The 15,000-nt window shown below is 46.6% G+C and overlaps 1 protein-coding gene across 1 annotated transcript in view; it reads left to right on the top strand.

Annotated features, from left to right (window-relative positions):
- Positions 1-15,000, top strand: part of LOC310786192 (disks large homolog 4-like) — a 175,953-nt gene that overhangs the window by 114,990 nt on the left and 45,963 nt on the right. The window contains exons 5-12 of the mRNA XM_083647365.1: positions 1,516-1,566; positions 3,355-3,479; positions 3,572-3,741; positions 3,910-4,046; positions 4,580-4,724; positions 8,442-8,577; positions 11,777-11,933; positions 12,495-12,597. Coding sequence (XP_083503491.1) covers positions 1,516-1,566; positions 3,355-3,479; positions 3,572-3,741; positions 3,910-4,046; positions 4,580-4,724; positions 8,442-8,577; positions 11,777-11,933; positions 12,495-12,597 — 1,024 coding nt within the window. The remainder of the gene's footprint in view (positions 1-1,515; positions 1,567-3,354; positions 3,480-3,571; positions 3,742-3,909; positions 4,047-4,579; positions 4,725-8,441; positions 8,578-11,776; positions 11,934-12,494; positions 12,598-15,000) is intronic.

Here is a 15,000-nt window from a genome sequence, read left to right as displayed (position 1 = left end):
CAGGGGACAGGCTTTGAGTTAATGCAGGGGACATGCTTTGAGTTAATGCAGGGGACATGCTTTGAGTTAATGCAGTGGACATGCTTTGAGTTAATGCAGTGGACATGCTTTGAGTTAATGCAGGGGACATGCTTTGAGTTAATGCAGGGGACAGGCTTTGAGTTAATGCAGGGGACAGGCTTTGAGTTAATGCAGGGGACATGCTTTGAGTTAATGCAGGGGACATGCTTTGAGTTAATGCAGGGGACAGGCTTTGAGTTAATGCAGGGGACATGCTTTGAGTTAATGCATGGGACATGCTTTGAGTTAATGCAGGGGACAGGCTTTGAGTTAATGCAGGGGACAGGCTTTGAGTTAATGCAGTGGACATGCTTTGAGTTAATGCAGGGGACATGCTTTGAGTTAATGCAGTGGACATGCTTTGAGTTAATGCAGGGGACATGCTTTGAGTTAATGCAGGGGACATGCTTTGAGTTAATGCAGGGGACAGGCTTTGAGTTAATGCAGGGGACAGGCTTTGAGTTAATGCAGGGGACATGCTTTGAGTTAATGCAGGGGACATGCTTTGAGTTAATGCAGTGGACATGCTTTGAGTTAATGCAGTGGACATGCTTTGAGTTAATGCAGGGGACATGCTTTGAGTTAATGCAGGGGACAGGCTTTGAGTTAATGCAGGGGACATGCTTTGAGTTAATGCAGGGGACATGCTTTGAGTTAATGCAGGGGACAGGCTTTGAGTTAATGCAGGGGACATGCTTTGAGTTAATGCAGTGGACATGCTTTGAGTTAATGCAGGGGACAGGCTTTGAGTTAATGCAGGGGACATGCTTTGAGTTAATGCAGTGGACATGCTTTGAGTTAATGCAGGGGACAGGCTTTGAGTTAATGCAGGGGACATGCTTTGAGTTAATGCAGGGGACATGCTTTGAGTTAATGCAGGGGACATGCTTTGAGTTAATGCAGGGGACAGCTTTGAGTTAATGCAGGGGACATGCTTTGAGTTAATGCAGGGGACATGCTTTGAGTTAATGCAGGGGACATGCTGCTTTGCTCTGTGTCAAACAGTTCAATCTATTTTTTGTTTGAATCCACCCAGTCTGAACTCTGCCCAGCATCTTAATCCTCTATTTATTACATAACTCTCTCTCTCTCTCTCTCTCTCTCTCTCTCTCTCTCTCTCTCTCTCTCTCTCTCTCTCCCTCCCTCCCCCTCTCTCCCTCTCTCCCTCTCTCTCTCTCCCTCTCTCTCTCTCTCTCTCTCTCTCCCCCCCCCTCTCTCTCTCTCTCTCTCTCTCTCTCTCTCTCTCTCTCTCTCTCTCTCTCTCTCTCCCTCCCTCCCCCTCTCTCCCTCCCTCTCTCTCTCCCTCTCTCTCTCTCTCTCTCTCTCTCTCCCTCCCTCCCCCTCTCTCCCTCCCTCTCTCTCCCTCTCTCTACTCTCTCTCCCTCTCTCTCCCACCCTCTCTCTCTCTCTCCCTCTCTATCTCTCTCTCTCTCTCCCTCTCTCTCCCTCTGACAGGTCAATGGTACAGAAGCAGACTACGAGTATGAGGAGATCACGCTGGAGAGGGTAAAACTACACCCACATTGCACAGACATATCAACAGCCCAGTCACACACACACACACACACACACACACACACACACACACACACACACACACACACACACACACACACACACACACACACACACACACACACACACACACACACACACACAGACCACAGCAGTGCTCTCTCTCTTCTGTCCGCTCCTGGACTCTTCTCCATCGTGATCTCCATCGTGATGCACATGTGTGCTGAGAAGGCTGTAGGAAACAAATCGCTCCATACATGTACGGGATGGTGACAGGTTGAGGTAGTTGTTTTTTTGGTAACTGTTTTCAGTGTTGCTTAATACATTTCAATATTTTATTTTCAGTTTTTCCTTAGAACACAAACAACAACAAGCTCAGACAGTAAAATAAAGAAAAGAAGAAGAAGAAGAAGAAGAAGAAAGGCATACATACCTACATCACCTACTGTATATATGTACCTCCTGAGCTAATGCACAGCTGTACCTCCTGAGCTAATGCACAGCTGTACCTCCTGAGCTAATGCACAGCTGTACCTCCTGAGCTAATGCACAGCTGTACCTCCTGAGCTAATGCACAGCTGTACCTCCTGAGCTAATGCACAGCTGTACCTCCTGAGCTAATGCACAGCTCTACCTCCTGAGCTAATGCACAGCTGTACCTCCTGAGCTAATGCACAGCTCTACCTCCTGAGCTAATGCACAGCTGGACCTCCTGAGCTAATGCCTACAGCTGTACCTCCTGAGCTAATGCACAGCTCTACCTCCTGAGCTAATGCACAGCTGTACCTCCTGAGCTAATGCACAGCTGTACCTCCTGAGCTAATGCACAGCTGTACCTCCTGAGATAATGCACAGCTCTACCTCCTGAGCTAATGCACAGCTCTACCTCCTGAGATAATGCACAGTTCTACCTCCTGAGCTAATGCACAGCTGTACCTCCTGAGCTAATGCACAGCTCTACCTCCTGAGCTAATGCACAGCTCTACCTCCTGAGATAATGCACAGCTCTACCTCCTGAGCTAAATCCCTTGAGGAGAGTGCAGATAGATTGAGTGTGCAAAGAAGATAGGATGACTTGATGAGCGTGCTGTGCTCTCTGCCTGCCAGTGTAGAACCTCATCAGCTCTGTGACGGCCATCCCTCTCCTCTCTCTCCTCCTCCGCCCTCTTCTCATCCTTTCCATTCTGCACCCATCCATCCTTCCATCCCTCCTCCTCTGATTCCCTTCCTCCCCCTCTCATTATGTCCCCTTCTCTCTCTCTCTCTCGCCCTGGGGCTCTCTCTCTCTCTCTCTACCCCTCTCTCTCTCTCCATCTCTATCTCTATCTGTCGCTCTATTCTCCTGTGACCTGGTTCTGTCTGCTTGGGTGGCTTTGCATTAAAGACACTATGGACACACACACACACACACACACACACACACACACACACACACACACACACACACACACACAGAAACACACACACACACACACACACACACACACACACACACACACACACACAGAAACACACACACACACACACACACACACACACACATTTCCATGGTGAAAAAGATGGCCTTTCCACATCGCCCAATCAAATCACTGTTTATTAACAAATTGTGAAGCAGGAAGCTCTGATCTAGCATTCATTATAGAGTGTGTGTGTGTGTGTGTGTGTGTGTGTGTGTGTGTGTGTGTGTGTGTGTGTGTGTGTGCTCACGTCCGTATGTGTGTGCGCGCGTGTGTGTGTGTGTGTGTATGTGTGTGTGTGTGCGTGTGCATGTGTGTGTAGGGTAACTCAGGCCTGGGGTTCAGTATTGCAGGGGGGACTGATAACCCCCACATCGGAGAAGACCCCTCCATCTTCATCACCAAGATCATACCTGGAGGAGCCGCAGCGCAGGACGGACGACTCAGGTACACACACGCACACACACACGCAGGGTGAATGATGTCACCATGTCTTTGCTGTGCAGGGTGAATGATGTCACCATGTGTTTGCTGTGCAGGGTGAATGACGTCATCGTGCGGGTGAACGAGGCGGACGTGAGAGAGGTGACACACAGCGGGGCGGTGGAGGCCCTGAAGGAGGCTGGAGGTCTGGTCAGGCTGTACGTACGACGCAGGAGGAGCCTGGGCGAGAGGGTCATGGACATCAAACTGGTCAAAGGACCCAAAGGTCAGGAAACGCCTTCAAACACAGACTGCAGGATACAGCAGAGATACAAACAGAGAACTGAAGCACAGAAAACACAAACATGAGAAGGTTATTCAGAAATATCAGCTCTCTCTCTCTCTCTATCCCTCTCTATGTCTCCCTCTCTCTCTCTCTCTCTCTCTCTCTCAGGTCTAGGGTTCAGTATAGCAGGTGGAGTTGGAAACCAACATGTCCCAGGTGACAACAGCATCTATGTGACCAAGATCATCGAGGGAGGGGCCGCACAGAAAGATGGACGGCTACAGATAGGGGACAAACTGATGGCTGTAAGAAACACCTTTTATGTTCTCTTCTCTTTTTTTCCCTTTTTCTTTTTGTTTATCAAACGAGAGAGATGGTCAAACAACGTTAGATAGTTTTTCTCTGTCCTGCATTACAACTAAACTAGCCTGTTTTGAAAATGTAGTAGAAAGTACAGATAAATTGTTTGTGTTAAAATGTAGGGAGTAAAAGTAAAAAGTCAGAAAAATAAATACTCAGGAAGGTGCAGATACCTGAAAATCCTACTTAAGTACAGTAACAAAGTATTTATTTAAACATAGTTACTTCCCATGTCTGGCACATGTAGTATAAGTGTGTATGTGTTGTGTGTGCGTGTCCCAGGTGAACACATGTAGTATAAGTCTGTATGTGTTGTGTGTGCGTGTCCCAGGTGAACACATGTAGTATAAGTGTGTATGTGTTGTGTGTGCGTGTCCCAGGTGAACACATGTAGTATAAGTGTGTATGTGTTGTGTGTGCGTGTCCCAGGTGAACACATGTAGTATAAGTGTGTATGTGTTGTGTGTGCGTGTCCCAGGTGAACAGTGCGTGTTTGGAGGAGGTGAGCCATGAGGAGGCGGTGTCTGCTCTGAAGTCCACCCCTGACGTGGTCTACCTGCGCGTGGCCAAACACACCTCGCTCTTTATCAACGACAGCTTCCCCCCACCTGACGTCACCAACTGTGAGTACGCCACAAACTCCCCCCCCAATCCTGGCGTTCTCCTATGTCGCGTGTTGCACACAAAGATCATATATACGGAAGATGAACACTCCCACTTACTTCCTTGACAGCTAGATCCACATGTTTCTTCTCGACAATTCTCAATGGCTTTCTTGTTTTCCTCGGGAGTACAAAAAAACTTTAACTGGAGATTTATTTTTTACATTTGTTGTCTGCGCAGCCCACCACACAACAGCTTTTAAGCTATGTTTAAATCAAGGAAACTGACGCTGGTGTATGGGAGTGAATGGAGCGCTTTGCCCCGTGATGGGCGTGGCCTATTTCATGCAGTGTCTCTATGGCAATGATGCAAACCGTCTTCAGTGTTTTCAACATCTCCCCTTACTCTGAGATCCGGCTGTCATGATGGCATTACTCGTCAGTGCATGCAGTGCTTACTATGGCCACCGCGTCGTTTACAAAGAAAAAATCTATCCCTGCACACACTTATTAACTATTGATTTATTAAAAAGGAGCTTTCGCAGGACGTCTTGAGAAAGCTCCTCGTGACGGAAACGTCGACTCTTTGTAATAAATCAATGCAGAGGTGATCAGTGTGTGCAGGAATTGATTTTTTCCTTTGGAACCGGAGAGAAATTGATTCCGTGCACCACAAAAGCGAAACAGCGAGTGGTGCGGTTTGTTCTTCATCAAGAACCAACGTAATGGACACCAGCGCTATCCTGCTCAGTGTCACACTGAGATCATTACGGCTCCACTGGATTATAGCATCTTGTCATCTCTCCGTATCAGCACATTACCAAACTACATGTAATAGATCACTTCTCCACATTTCACTCATTATTACTACCGAACTACATCAAATACATCTCCTCTCAAATCACACATTCACCAAAACGTGAACTCTTTCCCCATTCCGTTTTATTCTAGCATCACTCATCCTTGAATGTAGGTCGTTTTCCATCGAAAGCGTTCATTTTCAGACGAAAAAGGCTGAGAAAAATGCATTTTTGTAAACGACAGCCATTTTCAAGGATCCTGAACCGACTCCAATGTCACACAGCGAAATATGCAGAGTATGTGCATCTGTGCCCCTCTGCGCTCGCTCTCACGTTTCAGTGGCCACAGATTTCGCTGCAAGATTCAGGGCGCGACACGAGAGGCAGGGGCTGGTTCTCTCCATGTCTGGACGTCTGGAGCTCATCTACCGTCTGAAATGTATACGGTGTGTGAGAGGTGTGTGAGAAGTGTGTGAGCTCGCAAACTGGATTACGAAGCTAACTGAGAAGAAGGAGAACTGACTCGTGGACGTTCGCCAGCGCCTGGTGAAAAAAATCCTTCCTGGTGAAAAAAATCCTTCCTGGTGAAAAACAATCCTTCCGTTTTGATTGGAATTGTTTGAGAGGCCCCGCTGCCGTCATGGACTCGGCGTTCTCAGCACCATGGCTGCCGACACCAGCGATCTGACCGCTTTCCCTACACCGTCCTGATGGAAGACGTGCTGGACAAGTTACTTAGCAAATGTAATAAGTTACTTATTACTCCTTTAAAAAGTAAGACAATTACTTTACTCATTATCACTTGGTATCAAAAGTAATTTGTTACATTACTATATTGCTTTCGCTACCCCACCCCCCTTTCCGAAAAAGAAGTGAATCCCCTTTATTGGAACAATAATTATTACAGGAGGAGTCAACAATCAGTCAAACTGCACACTTTTGATGTATTTGCCGACATAGGACAAAAAACTAATCTCATTCTGGCAACACAGGAGCCTACTATCTCCACACGTTGTTTTAGTGCTGTGCCTGTGCTGGAGCAAGTCACTTCAACTTACTTTGGATTAGTAACGGTCATATATTTACGCTTTTGAAAATGATAATCCCTTACACTTCCTGGTTTTGGCGGGGGCTTCACCTCTGCTTGTTTTTAACCCTGGACGTGCTGTACTATTTCACAAGGTGCGTAACAGAGCCTTCTATCGTGTAACAGTCAAAACACGCATTGCCGTGGAAACGCATCATTGGCCGGGAAAGAGTTAATGCACTGTGTGATCTGATGGTGTGATTGATGCAGTCTACATCTACCATCTCTCTCACACACTATTGCTCTCTGTCTCTCTCTCTCTCTCTCACACACACACACACACACACACACACACACACACACACACACACACACACACACACACACACACACACACACACACACACATTGTATTACGGGCACCACCAGTATGTTATTGATTGAGTCAGATGTTCTGTGTTCTCCATGGAATCCTCATGTCACTATACATTTATTACTATTGATCCAATACATGGGCTGTAATCAGCGTGTGTGTGTGTGTGTGTGTGTGTGTGTGTGTGTGTGTGTGTGTGTGCGTGTGTGCGTGCTCGCATGCGTGCGTGCTCGCGCGTGTAATTCTAGATATATGTATCTTTAATTCCATTTTTTACCGGCACAAAATGATGCATTATGTTTAGCTGCCAGGAGTGGGAAATCCAGTAATATCTATGTAAACAGAGCCAGTCAGGCCTGTTTTTTTTTTTTTTTTAATATATATATTTTTTCCCAGATTCTTTTATCCCATTTTTATCCCCCATTAGTGCTAATTTTAATTTATGTATCCTGGTTGCTGCTCCACCCTCTGCCGATCTGAGGAGAGCCGAAACTGGCTCCATGCTTCCTACGGGACATGGGCAGTTAGCCAGCCGCTTCTTTTCACCTGACAGGGGAAGCTTCACCGGTAGGACATAGCACGTGGGAGGATCACGCTATTCCAACGAGTTCCCCTCCCTCCGAACAGGCGCCGCGAACGACCAGAGGAGGCACCACTTCAGCAACCAGGATATTGCATGTTTTGGTGTGGGGTTCCTATATGAAGGAAATCCCCAGGGGGCACGGGGAGAACATGCAAACTCCACACAGAAAGGCCCTTTTGACGACCCCACCCGGCGGTGGGCACTCGAGGACATGCGGACGGGCACGCACTCCTTCAGCGCTCACAAAGCGTCCCAGGTGGGAATCGAACCCAGGACCTTCTAGCTGTGAGACGACAGCGTGTACCACTGCACCACCATGCCCCCCCAGTCAGGCGTGTTTCAAACAGTGTTTCAAAGGGGGCACAAAAAAGACATAAAGTACAGTGGTGTCCGGCGGGTAGTGCAGCAGCCGATTCCCTGCCTACCAACACGAGGGCCGCAGGTTCGAGCCCCCCGTGTTGCCTCCGGCTTGGTCGGGCGTCCATCCAGGCACAATCGGCCGTGTTTGCGGCTGGGAAGCCGGATTAAGGGTATCTGTTCTGGTCGCTGCACTAGCGCCTCCTCTGGTCTTATAGAGCTTTCCGTGGTCATTTTATAATACTGTATGTCTGAGGAACATGGTGATATTCCCAATGGTCTCGTCTTCTTTCCTCTGTCATTATACCTGCATCAAGGTAGTTAGCCGCTCGCTAGCTAGCGTTAGCTAAATTATTAGCCTCAGGTGGCTTCTACTCAACTGCCCATGTTCACGACGTGACCTCTTGAATGCCAAGCATGTCGTGCACACGACTCCCGCTCTCGTAAACACGAGTTCACGACTTTCATTTGAATGCAGCAATAATGTGTGTCTGATGGTTTTCCCCACAAAAAAAAGGTTTAATTATCTTATTAAAATCCTTAAATGATAACGATATATAAACAGTGAAGTGAAAATGCATGTGTGTTTCTCTTCCAGCCTACTCCCCCCATCAGGACAACCATATAAGCCCCTCCTACACGGGAGGCAGCCAGTCTGTAAGCCCCGCCCCTTTGACAACACCCAGATACTCACCACTGCCCAGGGGTATGATGGGAGACGAGGATGTCCCCAGGTGAGACCTCACACCTACGCACACATGCACTCACTCACACACACACGTGCACGCACACGTACACACACACACAACGCATGCACGCACACACACACAAACAAACACACACACACACTCTTTTGATGTGGCGGCCATCTTGAGCTCCGAATGCAGTTTATGAACCCTGTGTAAGTCTATGGAAGGAGTGTTCAAACCACGCCCTCTTTGAACTCTAACTACTCTTTCATTGTACTACAAACTCTAATCAAACTTTAAACGGGTCACCATCGTTAGTAGATGTGGGAGTCACTGATGCCCCACAATACGATATTATCACGATACTTAAGTCACGATCCGATAGTATTGCGATATGCTAGTATTGCGATATACTAGTATTGCGATATATTGAGTATTGCGATATTGTGATATATTGTGATTTATTACCTTTTTTCAACTGCAAATGATGTCCCAAAGGTAAAAAACTTTGTCAACATCTGTTTTATCTAAAGTTTCCAGTCTGTTCATCTCACTTCAATCATTCTTATTGCAGTAAAATGGGATTGTCAAGCAGACAGACTGACCAACACTGTCATAAAAACCTGTCATAAATGTTGCATGCACATTTTGTATAATAAAATATCACGATCCTTCGATACGATATATTGCCCACAAAATATCACGATACTATGCTGTGCCCTCACAGTGTGGGTTTTATACTTTATAATGGGAGTCTATGGAGCCAGCCTAGAGTGTGTGATGTCATAATTCACCCTAGCTGACTGCAGGCTGCACTTTTCACTAAATGCACAAATTTAAAACTGTGACAGTTCACACAACTTTAACACTACATACATATATTATACATCAAACCCTTCAGCTACTTCTGCCAACACTCACAATGCCAACATATCCGCCATGTGATGTGTAGTTTTTGAGATATGAATGTTTGTTTGACACGAGTGTCCCAATCTATTTTCAATTGCACAGCAAATAGAGGGCATTAAATTGGGACTCAAGATGGCGACCACAACAAAAACATTCCGTGACTGCAACCCAACCCATGAATACTCAGTGACCTCTGTCCACCTCTGCTCTATTGTGTGTGTGTGTGTGTGTGTGTGTGTGTGTGTGTGTGTGTGTGTGTGTGTGTGTGTGTGTGTGTGTGTGTGTGTGTGTGTGTGTGTGTGTGAGAGTGAGAGAGAGAGTGAGAGAGAGAGAGAGAGAGAGAGTTTGGCAGTATGAGGCAGATGGCAGTGAGAGTGTTGTCGGGATGTACTGTAGGCTGAGGTCACACACACTCTCACAGACACACAGACACACACACACACACACACACACACACACACACACACACACACTGTACATAAACTCTCACGACACTGCTCTACTGTCTTTAATCTAGTTTAATGGAGGGATTACAGCCTATCACAGTCCTCGCCATTCAACTGGCATCACCAAAATATGACTCTTTCTGTCACAACCCCGTGGGCCAATCAGAGTGCTTTGATTGTTATAAATCTGATAAGCCTCATATTGGCTTTTGAGGCAAACAGGAAAAGAAAGGGAAAAAACAGACATACATCATTAACATTCAACAATACAACATGGTGCTATCAGCCGCATAAGGTGCTTATGTGTTTATAAGAGATATCGTGTACCTGGGATCCCACCTAAGGGGTCCATGGGATACCAGCCGGGCGAGCCATCCATCATCCCCAACCTCAGTCACTTATCATTCTTAACCTCGTTAAAGTAGGTCAAAAACGGGTCCCAGATATCTGAGAACCTTTTAAGCGTGTCGGTTCTCAGGGACCTGAGTGAGGGACTGGGCTTTTAATGCAAAATATGAAGAACACTCTCTGTGAAACAGACAGTGTCTGTCCAGGCCAGTAGAGGAGAGACAGTGTCTGTCCAGGTCAGTAGAGGAGAGACAGTGTCTGTCCAGGTCAGTAGAGGAGAGACAGTGTCTGTCCAGGCCAGTAGAGGAGAGACAGTGTCTGTCCATGTCAGTAGAGGAGAGACAGAGTGTCTGTCCAGGTCAGTAGAGGAGAGACAGTGTCTGTCCATGTCAGTAGAGGAGAGACAGTGTCTGTCCATGTCAGTAGAGGAGAGACAGTGTCTGTCCAGGTCAGTAGAGGAGAGACAGTGTCTGTCCATGTCAGTAGAGGAGAGACAGTGTCTGTCCAGGCCAGTAGAGGAGAGACAGTGTCTGTCCAGGCCAGTAGAGGAGAGACAGTGTCTGTCCAGGCCAGTAGAGGAGAGACAGTGTCTGTCCAGGCCAGTAGAGGAGAGACAGTGTCTGTCCAGGCCAGTAGAGGAGAGGAGAGACAGTGACAGAGAGGAGAGACAGAGACAGTAGAGGAGAGACAGTGTCTGTCCAGGTCAGTAGAGGAGAGACAGTGTCTGTCCAGGCCAGTAGAGGAGAGACATTAACTTTCCCCTTCATATTTTCCCTTTCGATCCGAGGAGTCAAACCTGTGACCTTCCAATAACAAGCCCACTTCTATGTAGTGCAAAGTGCAGTGCTGCAAATGCTGTTACTTGAGTTTTGTTTTGTTTTGTTTTGTTTTGTTTTGTTTTGTTTTATTTTATTTTATTTTATTTTATTTTATTTTATTTTATTTTATTTTATTTTATTTTATTTTATTTTATTTTATTGGGTTAGGGTTAGGGTATCTATTTTTCACATTCAGTGGTAACAATTTTCTTACTACAGTGGCCCACCAAAACAGAGACAGTGCAATACTGACCTCTGCTGGTCAGTATGGTAAATTATTTTGTTTGTCTTCTTTTTTGAAGTCCCCTCCTTGCCTCAGACCTCTTTGTACCTCTCATCTCTTCCCTGTAGAGAGTGATGGACGGGGGTTAATTGTTCTTAGGTCTAATTTCTACACTTGGCTTATCAAATCTAATTAAGAATCTAATTATTAATCTAATTAAGAATGGTCTCATGTAATCATTTATGATACATCCCCCTATCAACCTAACTCTGTGTGTGTGTGTGTGTGTGTGTGTGTGTGTGTGTGTGTGTGTGTGTGTGTGTGTGTGTGTGCGTGTGCATGCGTGCGCGTGTGTGCGTGCGTGTGTGCGTGCGTGCGCGTGCGCGCGCGTGTGTGTGTGTGTGTGTGTGTGTGTGTGTGCGTGTGCATGCGTGTGTGCGTGTGTGTGTGTGTGTGTGTGTGCATGTGTGTGCGTGTGTGTGCGTGTGTGTGTCACACAGGGAGCCGCGGCGCGTGGTGCTGACGCGGGGGTCTACAGGTCTTGGTTTTAACATCGTTGGAGGAGAGGATGGAGAAGGGATCTTCATCTCCTTCATCCTGGCTGGAGGACCTGCTGATCTCTGTGGGGAGCTACGCAAGGGAGACCGCCTGCTGTCGGTACGAGCTAACAACACCTACACTCGTTATGAGCGTAGAACAAATAGATTCATATATTAAAAGATACTGTATATGCAGTACTACTACTACTACTAGTATGACAATACTACAACTACTTCTACAAGTACTATTAGAGCCATTCATGAGCTGTAAATATGGTCTTGTTAATATGAAAGAGACCCCCAAGACGTGTTTGAAACAGCTAAAAATAGCATAATATGAGACTCACTTCTGAGGCGACTCCCAGAGAATATGCTGCATTTATGTAGAGAGATACTGAAACAAAATGGTTTTCATGCGTAAAATAGGCATACAGGCACACAACTGATTTCCATGACGTTATTGATCGAGTTAGATGTGCTGTTCTCGATGGTCTGCTCATGTCACTCAATATACATTTATTACTATTGATCCAAGACATGAGCTCATGAGACGTATGTGTGTGTGCGTGCGCGCGCGTGTGTGTGTGTGGTGTGCGCGCGTGTGTGTGTGTGTGTGCGTGTGTGTGTGTCTGTGTGTGTGTGTGTGTGTGTGTGTGTCTGTGTGTCTGTGTGTGTGTAGGTGAACGGAGTGGACCTGTCCAGTGCGACACACGAGCAGGCAGCTGCAGCTCTGAAGAACGCAGGACAGACCGTTACCATAGTAGCACAGTACAGACCAGAGGGTGAGTACAACACACACACACACACACACACACACACACACACACACACACACACACACACACACACACACGCACATACACGTCTACCAGCCTAACAGGGGACTATCATTGTAACCAAGTGTGGACCTCTGTTTCTGGTCATTTTGAACAAACAAAAAACAGAATATAAAATTTACTTTGAAGGTATTTTTCCATTATATTACTGCAAATATGCTTTTTATTATTTTTATTATACACACACTGACACACACACACATGCACACGCATACACACACACACTGACACACACACACACACACACACACACACACACACACACACACACACACACACACACAGTGACACACGCGCACACACACACACACACACACACACACACACACACACACACACGCATACACACACACACACACACACACACACACACAGACAGACACACACACAGAGGGAGTAGGAGTCACATTGTGTACAGTTGTGCCTGGCTGAAGGATGCGGAGGTGTGAATGAAATATTGTTAGTATTGTGTGTTGTTGGATACATTCTTATTGTTCTCTTCATGCAAACAAAGGCCCTGCACACTGGAGGATTGGAGATGGTGGGGGTGTAAAGAGGGACACACAGAGAGAGAAAGTGGGGGAGGAGAGAGCAGGGAAAGGGAGGAGGTGGAGGGGGAGAAAGGTACTGTACATTTGGGTTGGCCAAATACATTTGGAGGGGAAGTGGCGGGAGGGGAATCAGAAAAAAACCTGACAGACAGAGCCAGGCCAGGCTTGGTTGTTGCTGGATGCTTGTCTACTGGGAGAGGCTGAGAAGGCCGTAACCTAGGAAACCAGGTTTTTGCTGCTGATTGGCTCAACTGATGGGATGCTATCATGGTGGGAGACCTGAGTTATTAAATTTAGCACGTACACACACACACACACACACACACACACACACACACACACACACACACACACACACACACACACACACACACACACACACACACACAGACACACACACACACACACACACACACACACACACACACACACACACTCACACACACACACACACACTCACACACACACTCACACACACACACACACACACACACTCACACACACACACACACACACACACACACACACTCACACACACACACACACACACACAGCTAAACGGGGTCAGGTCCCCTGGCCTGCTGAGAGAGCATGGTAACTCTCAGACAGACTGTGATGCTGTAGAGTCCAGTGGTACTTGCGTACATTATGACACAACTGATGACATTGCAATAGCTCGAGTGATATCACTAGTCGTGTTTCCATTACCATCAGAAATGCGCAAAATCTAAATATCGCAATAGAAAGTGGGTAATGGAAACACGTAAATTTCGAAAAACCTCCCAAATATCGCAAAAAGTTTTGCGCTCTCATGAGGTGGTTTTTCAGACGTGTCGATATAGCAGTTTATCGCAAAAGTGTAATGGAAACACACTTTTCCGCATTTGCACGTCATGTGACCCATCTTCTCCTTTGGAAAAGGAGCGGAAAATGAAAGGAAAATGAGGGAGAAAGGGTTCGATAAGCCGTGGCAAAACCTCCGCAGCAACCTAGCAGAAACACGAGTGTTGTGCAAAAGCGGAGCTGGGGAAAAAAGATCATGTTTAATGACAGAAACGGTCCATGGTGACAGGCTGCCTGTCTGTGTGCGCGCAGTTGTAGGCTACCTTTTTTCCTCTGCCTCTCGCGCTCACTGCATTCACCGCAGCCAGCAACATGTTCTTTTGAATTGATAATCAGGCTCGTTTATATGCGTTGTAACTTCATGTTGTGATTTGCATTGACCATTGGTTAGATTTGAGCATGCAGGGGACGGGATTTGGGGCAGATCCCCGTGCGTAATCACTGTGGCAGCTGCTGCAACGGGGAATTGCGTTCAGGTGTGTGCGCCGTCACTCAAACTCAACTTCAATGGAAACGCCTACAAGTCGCAATTGTACATTGTCGAAGTTGTAGAAAAACTGTAATGGAAACACAGCTACTGATGACATCACATTGCTCTATCAATTGTACTTAGCAGAGCTGTTTGAGAAGCTTATTCAATAGTAACCAAGGGATCACTGAAATAAAATGTCAATTTTCTGTACATCATTTCTAAAACCTTTTTTTTTATATCAAAAGTCCCAATAATACACGTTTTATTGTTACCCAGGAAAGCAGCAGGGGGTAGCAGCAGCAGCATCGCCTTTTAAGCTTTTAGATCGCACTCTCAACCCGTTCCGTTTCTCCGCGGCTGCGGGGGCTCTCTTCCCCCTCCCTTCTCCCTTCTCCCACAGCTGCCCAGGCCCAGCATCAGGTCAGCTAAAAGAAAATGGAAACTTCTGGGTAAAACTTCAAAAATGTCATTTAAACAAGTAAA

Source organism: Poromitra crassiceps, assembly GCF_964638095.1.
Source record: "Poromitra crassiceps genome assembly, chromosome: 12".
NCBI lineage: Eukaryota > Metazoa > Chordata > Actinopteri > Beryciformes > Melamphaidae > Poromitra > Poromitra crassiceps.
This window is presented reverse-complemented; position numbering and strand designations above follow the sequence as displayed.